At 40.1% G+C, this 23,224-nt stretch overlaps 1 protein-coding gene across 7 annotated transcripts in view; it reads right to left on the reverse strand.

Annotated features, from left to right (window-relative positions):
* Window positions 1-23,224, reverse strand: part of iqsec1b (IQ motif and Sec7 domain ArfGEF 1b) — a 489,188-nt gene that overhangs the window by 76,808 nt on the left and 389,156 nt on the right. For 5 of the 7 annotated variants that reach the window (XM_043707985.1, XM_043707986.1, XM_043707990.1 and 2 more), the window contains one exon: window positions 11,549-11,831. In XM_043707985.1, the coding sequence (XP_043563920.1) occupies window positions 11,549-11,831 (283 nt within the window). Of the gene's footprint in view, window positions 1-11,548; window positions 11,832-17,575; window positions 17,594-19,929; window positions 20,018-23,224 lie in introns of those variants that run through there. The other 2 variants (XM_043707987.1, XM_043707989.1) reach the window with 2 other exon arrangements.

A 23,224-nucleotide genomic window follows, 5' to 3' on the forward strand; every position in this document is an offset into this window, starting at 1 on the left:
GGGTGAAGAAGTTTCTCCTCAACTCTGTTCTAAATGGCCTACCCCTTATTTTTAAACTATGTCCTCTGGTTCAGGACTCACCCATCAGCGGAAACATGCTTCCTGCCTCCAGAGTGTCCAATCCTTTAATAATCTTATACGTCTCAATCAGATCCCCCCTCAGCCTTCTAAACTCAAGGGTATACAAGCCCAGACACTCCAATCTTTCAACGTAAGATAGTCCCGTCAATCTGGGAATTGACCTCGTGAACCTACGCTGCACTCCCTCAATAGCTAGAATGTCTTTCCTCAAATTTGGAGACCAACACTGCACACAATATTCCAGGTGTGATCTCACCAGGACCCTGTACAGCTGCAGAAGAACCTCTTTGCTTCTATACTCAATCCCTCTTGTTATGAAGGCCAGCATGCTATTAGCCTTCTTCACTACCTGCTGTACCTGCATGCTTACCTTCATTGACTGATGTACAAGAATACCTAGATCTCACTGTACTGCCCCTTTACCTAACTTGACTCCATTGAGGTAGTAATCTGCCTTCCTGTTCTTGCCACCAAAGTGGATAACCACACATTTATCCACATTAAACTGCATTTGCCATGCATCTGTCCACCTAGCCTGTCCAGGTCACCCTATAACCTCCTAACATCCTCCTCACATTTCACCCTGCCACCCAGCTTTGTATCATCAGAAAATTGGCTAATATTACTTTTAATACCATCATCTATATCATTAATGTATATTGTAAAAAGCTACGGTCCCAGCACTGATCCCTGCGGTACCCCACTGGTCACCGCCTGCCATTCCGAAAGGGAGCTGTTTATCACTACTCTTTGTTTCCTGTCAGCTAACCAATTTTCAATCCAAGTCAGTATTTTGCCCCCAATACCATGCGCCCTAATTCTGCTCACTAACCTCCTTTGTGGGACTTTATCAAAGGCTTTCTGAAAGTCCAGGTACACTACATCCACTGGATCTCCCTTGTCCATCTTCAGAGTTACATCGTCAAAACATTCCAGAAGATTAGTCAAGCATAAATCCATGCTGACTCTGACCTATCCTGTTACTGCTATACAGATGTGTCATAATTTCATCCTTTATAATAGACTCCAGCATCTTTCCCACCACTGAGGTCAGACTAACTGGTCTATAATTCCCTGCTTTCTTAAAAGGTGGGACACATTATCCACCCTCCAATCCGCAGGAACTGATCCTGAATCTATAGAACATTGGAAAATGATCACCAATGAATCCACGTTTTCTAGAGCCACCTCCTTCAGTACCCTGGGATGTAGACCATCAGGTCCCGGGGACTCATCAGCCTTCAGACCTAACAGTCTCTCCAACACCAATTCCTGGCAAATATAAATTCCGATCAGTTCAGGTCCTTCAGCCACTATTACCTCTGGGAGATTGCTTGTGTCTTCCCCAGTGAACACAGATCTGAAGTACCAATTCAACTCTTCTGCCATTTCTTTGTTCCCTGTAATATATTCACTCGTTTCTATTTTCAATGGCCCAAATAAATACAATGGCTACACAGCAGATGACAGACTAGGAATACTGCAACAAGTATCTAACCTCGTGACTCCCCAGAGCCTTTCAACCATCAATACAGCACAGGAGTGTGATGCAACATTCCCCAATTTCCCAGATTAGTGCAATTCCAAGAACACTCAAGAAGCCTGATACCATCCAGGATAAAGCAGTCCACTTGATTGGGACCTCATCCACAAATATCTATTCCCTCCAGCAACTGACGCTGACAGTATTAATTGTGTGCACCATCCTCAAGATACACTGCAGAAATTCATTTTGGCTCCTTTTAGACAGCACCTTGCAAATCCACCATCTAGAAGGACAAAGACAGCAGGCATATTACAATGTTACCACCTACAATCTCCACTTCAAGCCACTCACCATCCTGCATGGGAAACATATCACCATTATTTTGTATGACTGGGTCAAAATGCTGGACTTCCCTTCCTAACAGCATTGTGATACTGCATATGTCCAAGATGGCACCACCACCTTCTCAAGAGCAGTGTGGGAAAGGTCATCAATACTGGCCCAGCTACTGAAGTCCACAACTGATGAGTACATTTCTAAAAACTATGTGAATGAGTTGGACGATATGGATCAAGTCAGAGTCCAGATTTGGCAAATCCAGTTGAGTTTGTCATTGTACCAGCTTTCACCACCTTCTCTGGCAGCTCATTCATACACACATCATGCGCTGTGTCAAATGTTGCCCCTTAGATCCATTTTATATCTTTCCCCTCTCACCTTATGCTCTCTAGTTTTGCACTCCTCTACCATGGGAAAAAGATTCTGCTATTCACCCTATCCATGTCCTTCATGATTTTATAAACCTCGAATGTCACCCCTCAGCCTCCAACAGTCCAGGGAAAATAGCCTTGCCTTATTCTGCCTCTCTCTATAGTTCCAACATCTTTCCAACAGCAGGGAGACCAGAATGAAACACAGTATTCCAGAAGTGGCCTAAGCAATGTCCTGTACATCCGCTACATGACATCCCAACTCCTATATTCAATACATTGACCAATAAAGACAACTGTATCAAATGCCACCATTACTAACCTGTTTACCTGAGACTCCACTTTCAAGGAACTATGAACCTGCACCCAAAGGTCTCTTTGTTCTGCAATTCTTCCCTGCACACTAGCAGTAAATGTGTAAGCCTTGCCCTGATATACCTTATCAAAAATGCAACATTTATCTAAATTAAACTCCATCTGCCATCTCATAGGGGCCAATCGGCCCATCTGATCAAGGTCCCATTGTACTCTGAGATAACTTTCTTCACTGTCCACTACACCACCAATTTTGGTGTCATCTGCAAACTTAATAACCATTCCTCCTATATTTACATCCAAGTCATTGTGGCACACCGCTTGTCCCAGGCCTCCAGTCTGACAAACCTCGAATGAGTTGGTCTCTGTGGATCAAGTCAGAGTCCAGATTTGGCAAATTCAGTTGAGTTTGTCATTGTACCAGCTTTCACCACCCTCTCTGGCAACTCATTCATACACACATCATGCTCTGTATGAAATGTTGCCCCTTAGGTCCCTTTTATATCTTTCCCCTCTCACCTTAACCTGGCTCCATCATCACCCTCTGTCTCCTACCTTCAAGCCAATTTTGTATCCAATTGGCTCACTCTCCCTATATTCCATGTAATCTAACCTTGTTAACCAGTCTACAATGCGGAACCTTGTTGAACATCTTACTGAAGTCCATATAGACAATGTCCACTGCTCTGCCTTCAATCATCTTCGTCACTTCTTCAAAAATACCCAACCAAGTTAATGAGACATGATTACCCATGCACAACATGACAAGACTACCCCAATCAGTCCTGGTGTTTCCAAATACATGTAGATCCTGTCCCTCAGAATTACCTCCAATAAAACTTACTCACCACTGACGTCAGTCTCACTGGTCTACAGTTCCCTGGCTCTTCCTTACCACCTTTCCGAAATAATGGCACCACATTAGCCATCCTGTGTTCTTCTGGCACCTCACTGTCTAGTCAGTATGAAAACATTTAAGGGGCATTGATTAAAGCACAAGGAATCTACAGGAAAGAATAATTAACAACAGGAAAGCCAACCTTAATGGGATAAGAATGGATCGGTGTCAGATAAATTGCAATCTTAAGTTGGCAGGAGGTAGTTCAAGCACGAGCAAGATATATTATCATGAAGAATAAAGGTAGGGCAAACAAATCCAGAAATTCCTGGGTGACAAGAGAGACATATGAAGTAGTTGAAAAAAATGCACTTCTGACAGGTGTCAGATGGTTATACTACGTCAGAGGACCAGGTTGAACATAAAAGGTTCTGGGAAAGTGAAAAAGCAAATAAGAGAAGCACAGTTAAGACAATCAACAGTTACAGGAAAAAAGTAGGGGTATCATCCATGATCAAATGTCAGAACAGACTCAAATGGGCCAAATAACCTAATTCCGCTCCTATATCTTACACTCTTATGGAGAATATATGGAAACAGACGCACAATTAACATAATAGGAAATCTAAATGTCTTCAAGAACATATAATAGTCAAAGTGCGGTAACACGAGTGTAACCTATTATGTGCAAAAGGGAAATTTATGCATGGAAACAGGGGCGTAACTATGGTATTTTAAATGAATTGTTTACATTTGAATTTATGAGGGAAGATGATCCTGCCCTGGTCATAGTGGAACAGAAGTAATTCAGACACTTGAATGGCTTAAAAATGACAAGGGGGAGGTATCATCTCGGAGCTAAAAGAGTGATCCTTAATTTTAAAAGTGTCTCCCAGTTCTGGACACAAACAGAAGAGTAAACATCCTTTCAATGTAGACCATGTCAATACTATTCAAGATATTGTACACTTCAATTAAATTCCTCATTCTTTTAAACTCCAGGAGAAACAAGCCCAGCACTAGATTGGATTGGGATATCTGGTCGGCATGGATGAGGTGGACCGAAGGGTCTGTTTCCATGCTGTACATCTCTATGATTCATGTCCAACCAATCCCAATAAGACAAACCACTCATTTCTGGTATCAAAAATCATCAAAAGAACTGCAGATGCTGGAAGTCAGAAACAAAAATAAAAATTGCTGAATACAGCTCAGCAGATCTGTCAGCATCTGTGGAGAGAAAGCAGTTAACTTTCGGGTTCAGTGACCCTTCTTCAGAACGGGTTCGGACACTGGATCCAAAACATGAACTCTGCTTTCTCTCCACAGATGCTGCCACACCTCCTGAGTGTTTCCAGCAATTTCTGTTTTTGTGTCATTCCAGAAACTAGTCTGGTAAACCTGCTCTGAACCATTCAATAGATTTACCTCCTTCCTTCAACGGAAAAACCAACATTACGCTTAGAATTGAGGAAGATTTCTAGTATTAAGTGCAAGAGTACGTTTCTTTTTCTTTCCAACGGCAGTTGGAATGGGAGGAGCGACAGCAAGGACCAGAGGCCTGATGGGAAGGTAAATTTTGGGAGATATAAAGGTTTACCTCGTGTATAAGCGGTGCGCACACAGAGCAGGAAGGGACACGGGACTGCTGGGCAAATGAAACTTTATATTTGGGTGGTTGCTTTACCTGTAACACTATTCAGAGTCTGTCCCTGTTGTTCAGAAGGGAAGGGGGAAAGAGGAGCAGAGCATTAGTCATTGGGGACTCCATAGTTAGGGGGGCAGATAGGAGGTTCTGTGGGAATGAAAGAGACTTACGGTCGGTGTGTTGCCTCGAGGTGCTAGTGTTCATGTTGTCTCTGATCATGTTTTTGGGATCCTTGAGGGGGAGCAACCCCAAGTCATGGTCCACATAGGGACCAACGACATAGATAGGAAGAGAGAGATGGGGATTTAAAGCATAAATTCAGGGAGCTAGGGTGGAAGCTTAGAGGTAGAACAAAGAGTTGTTATCTGTAGTTTGTTGCCCGTGCTTCATGCTAGCGAGGTGAGGAATAGGGAGACAGAGGAGTTGAACTTGTGGATAGAGAGCTGGTGCAGGAGGAAGGGTTTTGGATTCCTGGATAATTGGGGCTCTTTCTTGGGTAGGTGGGAACCTTTACAAACAGGATGACGTTGACCCGAACCAGAAGGGTACCAATATCCTGAGGTGGGGGGAGTGGGAGGAATATTTGCTAATGCTTTTCGGGAAGGTTTAAACTAATTCAGCAGGAGGATGGGAACCGAAATTGTAGTTCAAGTATACTGGAAGATGAGAGTAGTGAAGTCGTAACTAAGATTTCAAGATCGCAAGAAGGCACCGGCAGGCAAGATGTTGGTTTGAAGTGTGTCTACTTCAATGGCAGGAGCATCCAGAATAAGGTGGGTGAACTTGTAGCATGGGAGGTACCTGGGATTTCAATGTTGTGGCCATTTCAGAGACGTGGGTAGAGTAGGAACAGGAATGGTTATTGCAGGTTCCAGGATTTAGATGTTTCAATAGTAACAGAGAAGATGTTAAAAGAAAAGATGGTGTGGCACTGTTAGTCAAGGACAATCTTACAGCTGCAGCAAGGACATTTGAGGACTCGTCTACAGAGGTAGTATGGGCTGAGATTCAAAACAGGAAAGAAGAGGTCACCCTGTTGGGAGTTTTCTGTAGGCCTCCGAATAGTTCCAGAGAAGTAGAGGATAGGACAGCAAAGATGATCCTCGATACGAGCGAGAATGACAGGATAGTTGTTATGGGGGACATCAACTTTCCAAATATTGAGTGGGAATACTATAGTTCAAGTACTTTAGATGGGTCAGTTTTTGTCCAATATGTGCAGGAGGGTTTTCTGACTTGGTATGTACACAGGTCAACAAGGGGTGAGGCCACATTAGATTTGGTACTGGGTAATGAACCGGCCATGTGTTAGATTTGAAGGTTAGTGAGCACTTTGTTTATAGTGACCACAATTCAGTTATGTTTACTTTAGTGATGGAAAGGGATAGGTATATACTGCAGGGAAAGATTTATAGCTCGGGGGAAAAACAATTACGATGCGATTAGGCAAGATTTAGGATGCAGAGGATGGGGAAGGAAACTGCAAGGGATGGGCAAATTGAAATGTGGAGCTTATTCAAAGACCAGCTACTGTGGGCCCTTTATAAGTATGTACTTGTCAGGCAAGCAGGAAAGTTGTTGAGCGCGGAAGCTGTGGTTTACTAAGGAAGTGGAATCTCTTGTCAAGACAAAGAAGGCAACTTATGTGAGGATGAGATGTGATGGCTCAATTAGGACACTTGAGAGTTACAAGTTAGCCAGGAAAGACCTAAAGGGAGAACTAAAAGGAGTCAGGAGAGGACATGAGAGGTCATTGGTGGATAGGATCAAGGAAAACCCTAAAGGCTTTTTAAAGCTATGCCAGGAATAAAAGAATGACTAGAGTAGGATTAGGACCAATCGAGCATCGTAGTGGGAAGTTGTGCTTGGAGTCAGAGGAGATAGGGCAAGTGCTAAATGAACATTTTTCCTCATATTCACATTAGAAAAAGACAATGTGGTCGAGGAGAATACTGAGATACAGGCTACTAGACTAGATGGGATTGAGGTTCATAAGGTGGTGATGTTAGCAATTCTAGAGTGTAAAAATAGATAAGTCTCCTGGGCCAATGGGATTTATCCTAGGATTCTCTGGGAAACCAGGGGTGAGATTGCTGAGCCTTTGGCTTCGATCTTTATGTCACCATGGTCTACAGGAACAGTGCCAGAAGGAGTGTAGCAAATGTTGCCCCTTGTACAAGAAGGGGAGTAGAGACAACCCTGGAAGTTATAGACCTGTGAGCCTTACTTTGGTTGTGGGTAAAGTGCTGGAAAAGGTTATAAGAGATAGAATTTATAATCATCCCTAGAAAGGAATAAGTTGATTAACGATAGTCAACAGGGTTTTGTGAAGAGTAGGTCATGCCTCTCAAATCTTATTGAGTTCTTTGAGAAGGTGACCAAATAGGTGGATGAGGGTAAAGCAGTGGTATGGTCTATATGGATTTCAGTAAGGCATTTGATCAGGTTTTCCGCGGTAGGCTATTGCACAAAATACAGAGGCTTGGGATTGTGGGTGATTTAGCAGTTTGGATCAGAAATTGGCTAGCTGAAAAAAGACAGAGGGTGGTGATTGATTGGAAATATTCATCCTGGAATTCAGTTACTAGTGGGGTACTGCATGGATCAGTTTTTAGGCTACTGTTGTTTGTCATTTTTATAAGTGACCTGGATGAAGACATAGAAGGTTGATAGAGTTGTGGATAGTGACGAAGAATGTTGTGGGTTACATAGAGACATAGATAAGCTGCAGAGCTGGGCTGAGATTTGGCAAATGGAGTTTAATGTGGAAAAGTGTGAGGTGATTCACTTGTGAAAGGAGTAACAGGAATGTAGAGTACAAGGCTAATGGTAAGATTCTTGCTAGTGTAGTGTAGATATCAGCGAGATCTCAGTGTCCAGGTATATAGATTCGTGAAAGTTGCCACCCAGGTTGATAGGGTTATTAAAACGACATACGGTGTTTTAGCTTTTATTGGTAAAGAAACTGAGTTTCAGAACCATAAGATCATGCTGCAGCTGAACAAAACTCTGATGTGGCTACATTTGGAGTATTGCGATAAGTTCTAGTCACCACATTACAGGAAAGATGTCGGCGCTTTGGAAAGGGTTCAGAGGAGATTTACTAGGATGTTGCCTGGCATGGACGGTCTAACGAGGAAAGGCTGAGGGACTTGAGGCTGTTTTCGTTAGAGAGAAGGTTGACAGGTGATTTAATTGAGACATATAAAACAATAAAGAGAGTTAGATAGTGTGGACAATGAGAGCCTTTTTCCTTGGATGGCGATGGCTAACATGAGGGGAGACAGCTTTAAATTGAGGGGTGATAGATATAGGACAGATGTCAGAGATAGTTTCTTTTTTCAGAGCGTAGTCGGGGCGTGGAATGCACTGTCTGCAACAATAGACTTACCAACTTTCAGGGCATTTAAATGGTCATTGGATAGGCATATGGACGAGAACAGTGTAGGTTAGATGGCCTTCAGATTGGTTCCACACAGCGAGAGCTGAAGGGCCTGGACTGTGCTGTAATGTTCTATGTTCTATGCTATTCCCAGTTAATAATAACTATTACTTATCTGGAGGGTTAAGTAACTTTTCATGGAAAAATGAATTATCTTTTTTATTCATCTTGGCTATTTGGTTTACTTGATACCATTCCTCTTCCCCACACTTCTCAACTTCTCCAGCTTATGGAGACAGTCTTGTTCTTTTCTTCCTCAATAACCCTAGTTCATGGTCATTATTTTTCTACCCCTCGTGAAAATGCTTATATTACAACATGAAAAGATGCAAAGTTGATGCAAAACAACAACACAGAAAAACAGCAACACAAAGCTAAATGGGTGGCCTTAATAAAATGAATTAGCTCTGGTACAGTAGAGACATTCCAGAGATGTAAAAAGGAACAGCGTGAGAGACTCGCACTCCTTGGATGACTAATAATTATACAGTTGAAATGAGAATCAAAAAGGAGAAAGTCAGAAGTTACATGACCTGTTATAGTCAAACAGGTTCATTGAAAATCACAACCTTTCAAAGTGCTGCTTCTTCATCACTTCACCTGACAAAGCAGCAACGCTCCAAAAGCTTGTGATTTCCAATAAATCTGTTGGACTACAACCTAGTATCATGTGACTTCTGCCTTTGTCCACCCCAGTCCAACACCGCATCTCCACATCATGCTACTCAAAAATGAGACACAAAATCGCAAGGGTGAAGATATAGAAAGGAGGAGGTCAAATAATAAATGTCAGAATATATAAGCATCTAATGTAAAAGTGAATCTAAATGTGCTTCATTAGGCAAATAGTGAAGTACTCAAAGAAGCTGGTCAACTAGGGACTGAAAGGGGATTTTCTTGTGGAGACAGAGGACATGGGTTGAGATCATGAAGGGATATTTGGTGTGCGTCTTCCATCAAACAAACAAACAATGTAGCAGAAAGAGGCAGCACTGACATTAAACAGGATAAAATAGAGCAAGTGGATATAGTTAAAGCACTAGCAGTCATGAAACTCAAAGTCATTGACCAGATGGGATACAGACTGGGTTATTGGGAAAATTATAACAACTTCGGCCATAATTTTTTAAAAAATTCTATTTTGAAATGGGGATATGCCACAAGATTGACCAATATTGTGAAAATATAGGTCGATGACATAATATCAAGGGACAGATTAAGGAAAAAAGCAGAAGTTAAAGTTAAAGAAGTGTTCAGGTCAAGATGGTTTGAGATAAGTGTAGAAATCACCGAGGATTACCTGCTGTAGAGTGCAGAGGCAAAGGCAGTAAAAAGAGAAATATCTCAGAGGTGGGATTGTGTTGGATGGAATAGCAGGAACAAAGATTTTGAGGAGGAGAAATGGATGAACTAAGGAAAAGTGCTCATGAAAAGATGATAAATGCGAGGTGCTGCATTTTGGGAAAGCAAATCTTAGCAGGACTTATACACATAATGGCAAGATCCTAGGGAGTGTTGCTGAATAAAGAGACCTTGGAATACAGGTTCATAGCTCCTTGAAAGTGGAGTCGCAGGTAGATAGGATAGTGAAGGCGGCATTTGGTATGCTTTCCTTTATTGGTCAGAGTATTGAGTACAGGAGTTGGGAGGTCATGTTGCGGCTGGACAGCACATTGCTTAGGCCACTTGAAATATTGCATGTAATTCTGGTCTCCTTTCTAACGGAAAGATGTTGTGAAACTTGAAAGGGTTCAGAAAAGATTTACAAGGATGTTGCCAGGGTTGGAGGATTTGAGCTATAGGGAGAGGCTGAACAGGCTGGGGCTGTTTTCCCTGGAGCGTCGGAGGCTGAGGGGTGACCTTTATAGAGGTTTACAAAATTATGAGGGGCATGGATAGGGTAAATAGATAAAGTCTTTTCCCTTTGGACGGGGAGTCCAGAACTAGAGGGCATAGGTTTAGGGTGAGAGGAGAAAGATATAAAAGCGACCTAAGGGGCAACGTTTTCATGCAGAGGGTGGTACGTGTATGGAATGAGCTGCCAGAGGAAGTGGTGGAGGCTGGTACAATTGCAACATTTAAGAGGCATTGGATGGGTATATGAATAAGAAGGGTTTGAAGGGATATGGGCCGGGTGCTGGCACGTGGGACTAGATTGGGTTGGGATATCTGGTCGACATGGATGGGTTGGACCGAAGGGTCTGTTTCCATGCTGTACATCTCTATGACATCAAAAAGAGAAGGGACCATGACATAACCGGGTAATAATGGCTACACCATCATCACCACAATGCTTTATGCAGGACAGATAGAAGAAAATATCATTTCAAGTGATTTCAGTAAGGGATAAAGTTGCTATTTATGAGAACACTGGAATAGGAGTCTGCCATTCAGTTCAGAGGGTGTTCTGCCAATCATTATGATTAGGCTTCATCTGCATTGACATTCCATCTACCTAATACATTTTTACCATCAAATAGAGATTTGAAATTTTCAACTGACCTTGGCTCAACAACATTTTAGCTACCTTTATGTGGCAAAATGCTTCTTTATATCATCCCAAATTTAAGGTCATCACCTATGTTCTCTATCCTCTTTATCTGCTCCAGCAAATCCTTTCATCAGCTTAAACACCTGAATTACATCACCCTTTAATCTTCTACCATCAAGGGAATGTGTGTTTACACTAATGTCAGATTTCCAAAACAATGGTCTGCAATAATGCTGTGGATAGCAAGTGCCTATTTTGCTTGTGTACAGAAGGGATTTTTGGAGGCAGGAGACCATTGTTCTCCAGTAAATGCTTTATGTTTACTGGTGAGAGTTACAAACAGAAATAAAATAACTCTTTTAAGACAAAAAGAATAATGTGATTTCAAAGTAGCAACTTGTCTCCTTCCATACTCTCACTTGTTGCATGATATACACCTTGCTATACTATAACTTTCTATAAACTCGTAATTGATCAATTTGACTTATACATTGGCATATATGCAGACAGAAAAGCAACATGTTACATGATTATTACCTGTTTATCCTGCAGATCTGAGGAGAGCTCATAGCTTTCTGACAGAGACCTGGAGCGCTTAATTGCGTCTTCCTCTGCTTGCTTTCGTAGTATGGAGGTGGAATGTTGAAGCTTGGGCCGCCTAGGACGCTGATGACCAGGTGAGGCAGGGAATGATACCAAAGAGGAACCATCAAATTGATCAGGACTGGCAGCAGCACTATGAGTTATTGGACCCTGGCTATAGTTTGAAGGGCTGTCAAGAGAGGTGCCCGTCTCACTTCCTGGAGCATCACCCTCCACACTAGAAGAAAAGGAAAATAATTCAGATCAGCAACAGATAAATAATGGTTTGTAACCATTTACGGATCTAAATGTTTGACAAAAACAATGGCATGTACTGAAGTAAACAGAAGTATCCAAAGATAGTTAATACAAATTCACATGCACCAGTAAGCTATTAAATATAGTTCAAAGTACACATTACACATTGTTTGCAAGGTAGTCAACTGAATTGAGGTAGTCATTTCAGTTGGATAGTTTGGTGGAATCTGTAAATTCAGTGTAAACCAAACTTATTTTACTGAAAGAAAATTTAAAATGAACCACTTCCCTGCCTTCATAATGATCCAACATCCTTTCCTTATCGACAGTGATCAACAAAGTTTAAAAATATACAACTACCTTCACATTTACAGCATTCTTCATGAATAATCTTTGAAAAATAATTTAAAAAATCATATTAGATGATTGGATGAAATCATTGCAACCGTTTTTGACAAGTGAAACAATCCTGTGAAAGGCAGGAAGTGCTGATCTCATCCTGCACGCACATTTCTTCCATTGCTTTTCTGACCTTTGGAGCAATGGCAAAGCATTTATCTTTTACGGTATGCATGAGAGCTTCCAGAATACAGTTCAACCAGATAGGAGACACAATTCAGGTCTGCCATTAAAAATTGAATGCATTGTGATTCAAACATATCCTAAGTAAATTTACAAAACTAAAAAGCAAGGTGAAAATGAGCAAATGCAAGTCAGGTAAAACATTCTACATCATCATTACTTTGTTAAAGCATATAGGTTGATAGCTGTTCTACAGGAAAAACAAATTGCAGTTACAGAAGTGTACTTAATATTTTGCAACTTGTATTTCAACAGCTTCAAAAAGGAGCAATGTTAAGATCTGCAGCCTTTATGAATAATGTACTTCTAAATCCTCACTTAATAGCGACTATCATTTCGAAGGATTCTCCAGCTACAAACTAGAAACTCTAGAAACTCTAGCTACAAACAAAATAAATGCAATGTTTTTATTGACTTAAGAAACTACACAATTCAAAGTTCTTGAAGTGTTCATACCAAAGGTTAAGCAATAGCAATTCCTGTACTAACCTACATACAGCAGTACAAAGTTTCTATTAGTAAAGCATAATTTGAATTTAAAATGATCTCCCATGGCATTGTTCAACTTTGGCTCAGAATCTGGAGGGGAATTTTGATATTTAGCACTGTCCCATACAGACTATGAAAAGAGCTATGAAAATGCATTGCTTAACCACACATTCCAGATTGTGCTTAAACTCATTTGTTTTTCAGTCCCAAATTTATCCAAAAAAGTTTCCCTTTTTGTCTCAGTTACTTACATGATCACGAAATATTTTAGTTTTCTACGTTACACTGCATCTGCAATAAGTGCTAAAATCTACAGTAAATATCCTAATTCTGACCTGTTGTGAACAGCAGACTAACTCTGCAGTGCAAATACTTTAATTCAAAACTTTTTTTTGCTTCAACTATTTGTGTCTTAAGGAAATGTACTACACAGCTGTCATTCACTGTTCTGGATATTGTACGTTACAGAAGGAGTGGATGCAAATGTAAATAGAAGGAAAATCTACCATTTTATCTTAAATTTGTGGGAAGAACACAAGTAATACATTATGTTGGGAGTTCTAAGCATTTTGAAGTGTTCTAGGCAGTGTACATGAAGGTAACACCCAAAGTATTTTAATCCTATTCAGTGCAAGAGCTTGTACCCAAAGTCACATTCTGATTAGAATCCTAAATTATTTCATTCATAATGAATAAACCATGGACTTGCTTAGTCACTTAATACAAGAGATCAATTATTCAGTACAGAGTTGACAAGCTTTTCATTGCACATCAAGAATTCAGATCAGCTGTTTCATATAGTCTCAAGTTTTTAAAAATACACTTTGGGAAAGTGGGGTGGCAGAGGCAGTGAGGTCTGAAGTGGAGAGAAAGGACAAAATGTAGAGAAAGAGGTGGAACCACCGAACAGTAATTTTCAGATAAAGTTTCATATTTACAGATATGAGCCAGAGTTACCAAAAACCTGTCACGTAATAGAATAATTTCCTTCACTTTAGATTAAATCTATCAATTCAAAATAAGGACCACGATCTAAGTCTGATTTTGTTAGATACAAAAAAAAATCACACTTTCTTAACAAATCATATCAACTCAAATCAGTCAAATAGAAGTTTTGTTTGCCATTGAGAAATTGCAGACTATATTTAAACAGGCTGCAGTCACATGACTTTGGCCAGGATTGATACCAAACGGCTGGCAGTCACATAAACAGGGAAACAAAAAAAAAAATTTGTTTGTAAAAAACACTAAAGAATTTTAAACAGCTTTGAAGGATGTTTCTTCACTATTTATTCTTATGCAATAAGAGCTCTTCCTCCAACAGAAGCATGACAATGGCACAGATGTTTTGTTACTGCACCAGCAACCTCGAGGCCCAAACCAATAAATCCAAAGTTCAGGATCAGCCTTGGGACTTTCAATGTCAATACTTTACAAAGCTTGAGAATGAAGCTTTGGCTTCAATAAAAATAATAACAATCAGCATTGAAGCCCAAATGGATCATTAATGTTCTTCAAGGCAAAAACCCTGTATTTGGAGAGTAATTCCATTCCAATGTAATTGTGTTTTACCTGCCCTCTGAAACTTTTTCTCCCATGCTCATTTCGGTGGGTTGGGCCATGGGTGTCCACAGGATCATCCACACTTATGAGCAAAGTGTGGCAGTGGTTTGCCATTTCCTTCTGCAAGATGGCTAACCAGGTATGTTTCTCTCTCTCTTACTCGCTGCCATCTGGCACGTTGGAAGAATTTACAGGCTAATAATGAATTTGTTTGGTCACATGACAAACACACCTTCTATTTCCAACAAGCCCTGGCATCAGACTCATGTCGCGAATGTCTAGTCCGGAGGTTGGGACATTACCATAAGATTCCACTTTGAAGCTACAGGTGTATTGGAACTTCTCAGAACTTCAAGATTGCCCAAAATGATCTGTTCAGGACAACTTTAGATCAGTAATAAACCTCAGCTTTCCCAATAAAACCTACACTTGGGAAATTAATGAATATAAATTAACTGGCATCTAATCAGACTACAGACTACATCAGTAGTTCGAGCACTCGGAATGCATAGACTTGGCATAGGAATATGCCCCTGAAAGTCCCATATTACCAAAGAAAATTCATGCTTGGGAATGGTTGGAAATGGCCACAGGGTGGTGGCATCGGCGGTGGTTTGGAGGAGGCGACTGCAGTTGGAAGCAGTGGAATGAAAGTCAGTGCTGCGGGGTTGGCTCACTCATTGCAGATGGGAGAGTCTGCAGTGGGGGAGACCAGAACTACTTGGGTGACAGGGGCTGCACGGAAGGCCTGAGGATGATGTGGGAGATGCAACAGACGGGGAGCCCTGCTGGGATGATGGGTGGCTGGGTGAAAAGGGTGACAGGTGGTGATATACATTTGCCCTTAAATGCTTGTCATTTGGCTTTTAATCTTTCCAACACTGGGAACAGTTCACTTTACATTAAAAAAAGTTGGAATAACCTATGAGTTTTGTGATACCTTTGTTACAGACTCCTCTTATTTATGGTTAATTTTCTATCCAACAGGATAGTGTTCACTGGGAAAGCTGTAAACCACTCCCACCAAAATTTCCTTCACAGTTCTCAATTCTTATCTACATTCATGTTGTTTCCACTTCCTGGTGTTCTAAGCCAAGAACTTGCTTCACTACTATTTGTATGACATTCTTCATCAACATTCACTCCCTTCAAAACTGACACAGTAGCACTATCTACAAGCATTGCAATAACTGACCAAGGCAACATCTTCCAAACTGCAACTTCTACCACCTCAAAAGGACAAGGGCAACACCTAGAAATTCCCCTCCAATCCACACATTCTGATTTGGAACAAAATTGCCATTCCTTCATCATCACTGGGTCAAAATCATGGGACACTCTGCAAAGGTACTGTGAGTGTACCAACAACCGAAGAACTGCAGCGGTTCAAGACTCTTCGTCACCACCTTCCCCAGGTAATTAGTGATGGATAAGAAATGCTGGCCGAGGAAACAATATTCCTGTGTATGAAGAAAATAATTTTCATACATTTAGGTAAACCATCTCCCATTTCAACTTATCATTTTTTCCAGTTAAACCTTATCCAACATTGTACCATTACTGTTAAAGTTCTTGCCCTTTCAGGTCACTCTACTCATTTTACTCCAAATCATTCCACCCTTCCGTGGATCTGGCCTTTCCAGTGTAGATTTATATGCTTCCATCTCTTGAATCTTCCTCACAGCATTCTTTTATTTAAAAAAAATCTTCTCCATGCAACTTTAGTATTACACTGGAAGTTTATTCACTGAAATAAATGCAGATCCTTCAAACAAAATGCAATTTTCCAGAGTTGGTAAACAGGGCTTCATTTGAGCACTTCAGCAAATATTGTGGATGTAAAGAAACATGAGCTACACAAATCCTTCTAATCTTTTCTACCTAGTGCACTAGGTACCATCGATCGCAGATATTTATTTGACATGTCCAGTCAAAATAATTTCTCCCCAACACTTCAGACTTAAAAAAATGGCACAGTTACATTGAATCTGTGATATTAAGAATTGTTCTATTGAGTTCCACAATTGGCAGGGCTTGGAATTAATGTCCCCAAGCAATGTCAGAATGAGTACTCAAGAAATCAAATGATCACAGTTAATGTGTTCTGTTCCTAAGTTAATATATTTATTTTTACATTTATTTCCTTTTCCCAATTTCATTCTTCACTTGCTTGCAGGTGTCAATGTTTAACAGTCCCCTCATATTTTACCCATACATTGGAAATCAGTAATTATCTCAGCAAAGTCAATAGTATTCTTAGGTCATATCCATGTATGGCCATTATCTGGAAGTTGTCATTGAAAGCGAATTGAAATAGGGACATGGGAAACAGGCCGGAATAAAAGTTACAGTCAGTTGAAGCAGACCAAATCCTTTCATTGCAGAGGTTAAGTTAGCATAGGACACAGATTCCTTCCAGTTTACATTACTCACTTTAATATCCAAATAATGCATTAATCCATTCATACGTTACAGAATATTTTCAATAGATAAACCAACAATTTAGAAAAACATCCTACTGGGTAATGGCAAAAGCTCTAAACACAAAACAACCTGAGTTACTTCACTTACCGGCAACAAAATTGCATTAGTCCTTTGTCCCTCCCCCCACCCCCAATAATGGTATTAGTCATCCAAATTCTGTACCATTTCTTGTGAGTGAGATTAGACCTGATCAATCAGTGTATACATTGTGCAATGGAGGGGACACGCTTTAGTTGTCATTCTCTATTTGAATAGCTTTTTGGATTTCCTAGACTTACACAGTCCATAAACAAACAAGGTCATTTGAACATCCAGAAATGGTAAATACTTTTGACAATCAGTTCCCAAGGAACGAAGCATGGTTTGACTGTAAAATGTCACTGACTCCTAAAAATAGGACTTATGTTTAAATCATTTGCATGCTTTGTTGTAAAGATAATTGGCAAAAAATGAAAAATCCAAAATGTTGACTTAAGACAGGAAGTAAAGTATGAAATTCTTAGTTCCTCGTTTCATGCACTACAATCAAAACAGGAATAATGGAGCACATTCCAGAGCAATAGGAACAAATACTCCAATTTCTAAAAATAAAAAACGCAATCTCACCTGCTGAACCTATGGGCTTGCCTGAACATGCTGCAGATTAGCTCTTGATTTAACTGGGTGCAAATGATACTACACTTGATAATCCATAAAGCCAGTCAAATCTGTGTGTGGGATTGCTACAAAACTGAAAGCCTTTCAAATGCATTCTGAAATTTAAAATGCCAACCTGCCACAGATTCTGTTAAAAATGAGTGCGAGAACGCATCCACTTAAGCAGCTGTGAAGGGATTGATCTTTCCCACAGCTGAGACAAGTGAATACAATACAGTACTTGTTCTAATGTCATTTCTTGCTGCTTCTTTCTTTGAAAGCCTGAGTCTTCAGCTGTTCAGAACTACCAATCAGAATGGAGTGCGACATAGGATGACATAGCCTGCAGATAAAATCCAGTCTTTTTTTTTAAAAATGTGTTTATGCTTCATGGGAACTCAAGCACATCCTGCAATTTCACTGCTGTTTCTCTTATCATGAGTTTCATTATCTGCTTGATTCATTTTACCTTCCGAACACACACACACACAAAATAATAGCAAAAAAAAAAGAAAGCCTCTGCAGTAATAGCATTTTACTCAAAGTGAATGCAGACAAATGCTTAAACAGTTCAAATATGCAAGGAATTTCAAAAGCATTTCTGACGAGATAATATTGATATCCCGATGTCAACACTATCATTGAATTTGGATTGCCTTTGCCTCTGAATATTGAGCTCATTTGATTCCTCACATACACAAACAGTCCAGTATTTCTCTCAAGCATTAACTTGAGCTCCATTTTTCCTGTAGTCCTCAAGCAGTAGAGCATCGATATATTGTACGACAGATTATTGTATTATAAGTCTCTGAATGACAGAAACGTGTTGCAATAATCTACATCCTGATATTTACGTAAAGTGTACATTATCATTGATCCTCATTAACAAACATCTGGGCTGTTTGTGTTACAACACAAGCCCCCATATTTCTCTTCAGCAAGAGATAAATGTACACGTGATTAGGAGGATGATCCTGCTTGACCATTCAGTTATAAATAATCAAAAGTGAAATTCAAACCTGAAGGAAAAACACGTGGTAGAAACACAAGGGAAAACCTGGAAGTGAACTGAAGGCTTCAGTACAGCACTTTTCCTGAAGCAATTCATTGAAAGGCGGGATTGTGTTTCTCTGCATATGTGGAATTTAGCATCATGAATGAAGATTCTGTCCAACAAGGAAAATTCAAATTTATAGCAGTAAAAACAAACCAATGCTGCTTTATAAAAAAAAAGGCCTGAAGCAAACACTTGTACAACTGTACAGAAAGTCAAATTCATGGACTTTACAAAAAATCAAATTACACTGGAACACAGAGGACCACAAGAAGCAGAACTAATCACATCTAATGAAGTGAATAACCTTGTCCACTATTAAGGAGTAAGATGCAACCACTATATAACTGCTATCTCCACAGATTACCAGGTGCATAGCAATCTCATTGCTAAACTGATGAAAGTAGACCATTAAACAGTGAACATTGGAGTGTGATCTCTTAAAGAGCAAATCATCATCCCAGTTCCACCAACCCAGAAGATAATTTTAGAACCTTAATCTGATAAGCATTTCACCATATCTGAACATAATCATGCTTTCCTGAATTGGAAGCATTTATAGGGTGTCTTTGTTTGATTATGTACCCAAGAGCACCTTCATAAAATCTGCAAATCAAATATACCACAAATCAAAAAATGCTTTAATTGAGAAATCCCTACGTGCCTTAAATCCAATTTATGCATAATTAGCATTGACTGAAAAGGTCTTAGAAGCCACTACTCGTCTTATGGAGCTTTACAGACATAAATACAAAGTCTCATTATAATATGATGTGAGCATTTATAAAGACTATTTTTCGATGCAAAATGTCAATATAGAAATAGTGCACAGATAAATCTTAAAGTATGCATGATCAGTGCTTCTTTGTTAGCTCTACTACTTGACTTCTTACTGATAATAATGTGGGTTGTGGATATTGCCATATTTGCTTCAAGTACGTACTGACAAGTTGAAAATTATCCATTGCATAAAATATTCCAATACAGCTTTCCCCACCTATTTCCAGGAAGCACAGACAGCAAAATTTTACAAAGCTAGCAATTACCATTTCTAACCAATAATTAAGCAATATCTAACTTGAACCTGGCTGCAAAATGTGTATGAGTACATGTATTTTTAAAATTGAAATTGTATGCACTTTTTAAACAATAAAACATCCATTTACAAATCTTCTTCAGAAAAAGTACAGCTTTTTAATGAATTAAAGTTTTCCTAATCATTTCAATCCTAAGTTGTAGATTTGTTAATATCATGAAGTAACATGCTTACCTACTATCCAATTCAAGCTCCAGGAAAGACTGTGTTCTCTCAGATGTACAATGTAAACACCACATGGTTATAACAGTCAGGATAAGTGGGAACCCAATGGTGTTAACAAAACTTCAGTTCGGCTAAACATTGTAAAACACAATAATGGTGCAACATGGCACATATGGAAAAATTACATGAATGCTCCAACAGAACTCAGGAGATTTGAGCAGCTCAGGATACAATCTTGTTTCAGCATCAGAATGAAATTCAACAGGACTTAGAGAAGGAAATGACTGGTCTGCTTGGGAGTGGTTGATTGATCGAGTTAATCAACGTGATTTGTTAAAAGCTTTTCCCAGGGAGGTATTTGCCACTAGAAGGCAATGCTGTAATCATATTTGATGCAGATTGTCAGTGCAAACAGCAATACAACTGGGAGTCGGTCCATGTGATGTTGTGTAGGCAGCTCTATTAATAGATGTTTTCAGACAGATAAATGTTGAACTCTGTCTTTACCAATTTATTGATACTGATCAGCTCTGCAACTGAAGTTGCCTGCATTTGAGAGAGATTCAGCTCCTTATTAATAAGGCTTATTAACTCTTTCAAGAATGTATACACTGAAGTTGCAGTCACATATCTGAAGATATAGATTATTTAATCTCATATTAATATTTCAATCTAACAATAAATTTAAAAGGAAATCATGTAAATAGTGAAAAAAATCAAACCAATGGATCTTTAATGGGTCAAGGTCTTCATGATAAATGCATATTCAATATTACAGAGGAGGAAGTGCTGGATATCTTGAAATGCATAAAGGTGGATAAATCCCCAGCACCTGATCAGGTGTACTCTAGAACTCTCTGGGAAGCTAGAGAAGTGATTGCTGGGCCTCTTGCTGAGATATTTGTATCATCAATAGTCACATGTGAGGAGCCAGAAGACTGGAGGTTGGCTAACGTGGTGCCACTATTTAAGAGTGGTATGGACAAGCCAGGGAACTATAGATCAGTGAGCCCGACAGTGATGGGCAAGTTGTTGGAGCGAATCCTGAGGGACTGGATTTACATGTATTTGGAAAGGCAAGGGAAAGTGAGGTCTGCAGATGCTGGAGATCAAAGTTGAAACTTTATTGCTGGAACAGCACAGCAGGTCAGGCAGCATCCAGGGAACAGGAGATTCGACGTTTCGGGCACAGGCCCTTCTTCAGGAATGAAAGAAGAAGGGCCTGTGCCCGAAACGTCGAATCTCCTGTTCCCTGGATGCTGCCTGACCTGCTGTGCTGTTCCAGCAATAAAGTTTCAACTTTGGAAAGGCAAGGTCTGATTAGGGATAGTCAACATGGCTTTGTGCATGGGAAATCATGTCTCACAAACTTGATTGAGTTTTTTGAAGACATATCAAAGAGGATTGATGAGGGCAGAGCGGTAGATGTGATCTATATGGACTTCAGTAAGGCGTTCGACAAGGTTCCCCTTGGCAGACTGATTAGCAAGGTTAGATCTCATGGAATACAGGGAGAACTAGCCATTTGGATACACACCTGCCTCAAAGGTAGAAGACAGAGGGTGGTGGTGGAGAGTTGTTTTTCAGACTGGAGTCATGTGACCAGTGGAGTGCCACAAGGATCGGTGCTGGGTCCACTACTTTTTGTCATTTACGTAAATGATTTGGATGTGAGCATAGGAGGTACAGTTAGTAAGTTTGCAGATGACACCAAAATTGGAGGTGCAGTGGACAGCAAAGAAGGTTACCTCAAATTACAACGGGATCTTGATCAGATGGGCCAATGGGCTGAGAAATGGCAGATGGGGTTTAATTCAGAAAAATGCAAGGTGCTGCATTTTGGGAAAGCAAATCTTAGCAGGATGCATACACGTAATGGTAAGTTCCTAGGGAGTGTTGCTGAACAAAGAGACCATGGAGTGCAGGTTCACAACTCCTTGAAAGTGGAATAGCAGGTATATAGGATAATGAAGGCAGCATTTGGTATGCATTCTTTTATTGGTCAGGGTATTGAGTACAGGAGTTGGGAGGTCACATTGCGGCTGTACAGGACATTGGTTTGGCCGGTGTTGGAATATTGCATGCAATTCTGCTCTTCTTCCTATTGGAAAGATGTTGTGAAACTTGAAAGGGTTCAGAAAAGATTTACAAGGATGTTGCCAGGGTTGGTGGATTTGAGCTATGAGGAGAGGCTGAACAGGCTGGGGCTGTTTTCCCTGGAGCATTGGAGGCGGAGGGGTGACCTTATAGAGGTTTCCAAAATTATGAGGAGCGTGGATAGGATAAATAGACAAAGTCTTTTCCCTGGGGTCAGAGAGTCCCTGGAGGGCATAGGTTTAGGGTGAGAGAGGAAAGATATAAAAGAGACCTAAGGGGCAACTTTTCACACAGAGGATGGTACGTGTATGGAATGAACTGCCAGAGGAAGTGGTGGAGGCTGGTAAAATTGCAACATTTAAAAGGCATTTGGATGGGTATATAAATAGGAAGGGTTTGGAGGGATATGGGCCGGGTGCTAGCAGGTGGGACTAGACTGGGTTGGGATATTTGGTTGGCATGGGTGAAGTCTCTATACCAACAACATTGTTACAATTAGGTGTTGAAAGATTTTTAACCAATTCACTTTTTGACAATTTGATGGATTGCACATGTAATTGCTTATATATTTTTCAGATATTATGGATTGAATGGTCTCATTTTGTGTTCCAACATTCTGATTTGATGAAGCTGGTGCACCTTTTAAATTAAGCTTTGAAAAAACCTTTAGTACTATATTGGCATCCAGAGGTATTGGAGCATAGTTCAAATATTAATCTCTTGACGCATAGTATTATTGTTCCTACTTCTGGATGAGGACTCCCACCTGCTCCAGGTGTGTCATAATAATATGTCTGAATGGGTTAATTTAAATGTTCTCTAATTCAAGCATTTTTAAGAGGAACCAAGTGATAAAGAAAATAAGGTAGTCACTTTAAGCCTGTTATAACCATGTGTTTTTGGTCACCCCGCTGACTGAAATCATGCAACAGCCCATTATGTTTAGGTCTCCATGATAATGAGGAAGCGAGCATCTGTAGAATCCCTACTTGTTTTGATGCATTTCATTTGAAGCGCATTCACTTCTTCTAGAAACAGCAAGCAATACTCCATTAATTATTGGCTTGTAACATTACACAAGATTGATTTCGAAGAATCCTGGGATTCCTGGAATCCTTCACCACTTAAGACATCAACATACCAATTCAACCTCATTCTTGAACATTTAACGCCAATATGAATCCAATTCAAACCATTCACCTCCTCT

The sequence above is a fragment of the Chiloscyllium plagiosum genome, chromosome 18 (genome assembly GCF_004010195.1).
Source record: "Chiloscyllium plagiosum isolate BGI_BamShark_2017 chromosome 18, ASM401019v2, whole genome shotgun sequence".
In the NCBI taxonomy this organism is placed as follows: domain Eukaryota; kingdom Metazoa; phylum Chordata; class Chondrichthyes; order Orectolobiformes; family Hemiscylliidae; genus Chiloscyllium; species Chiloscyllium plagiosum.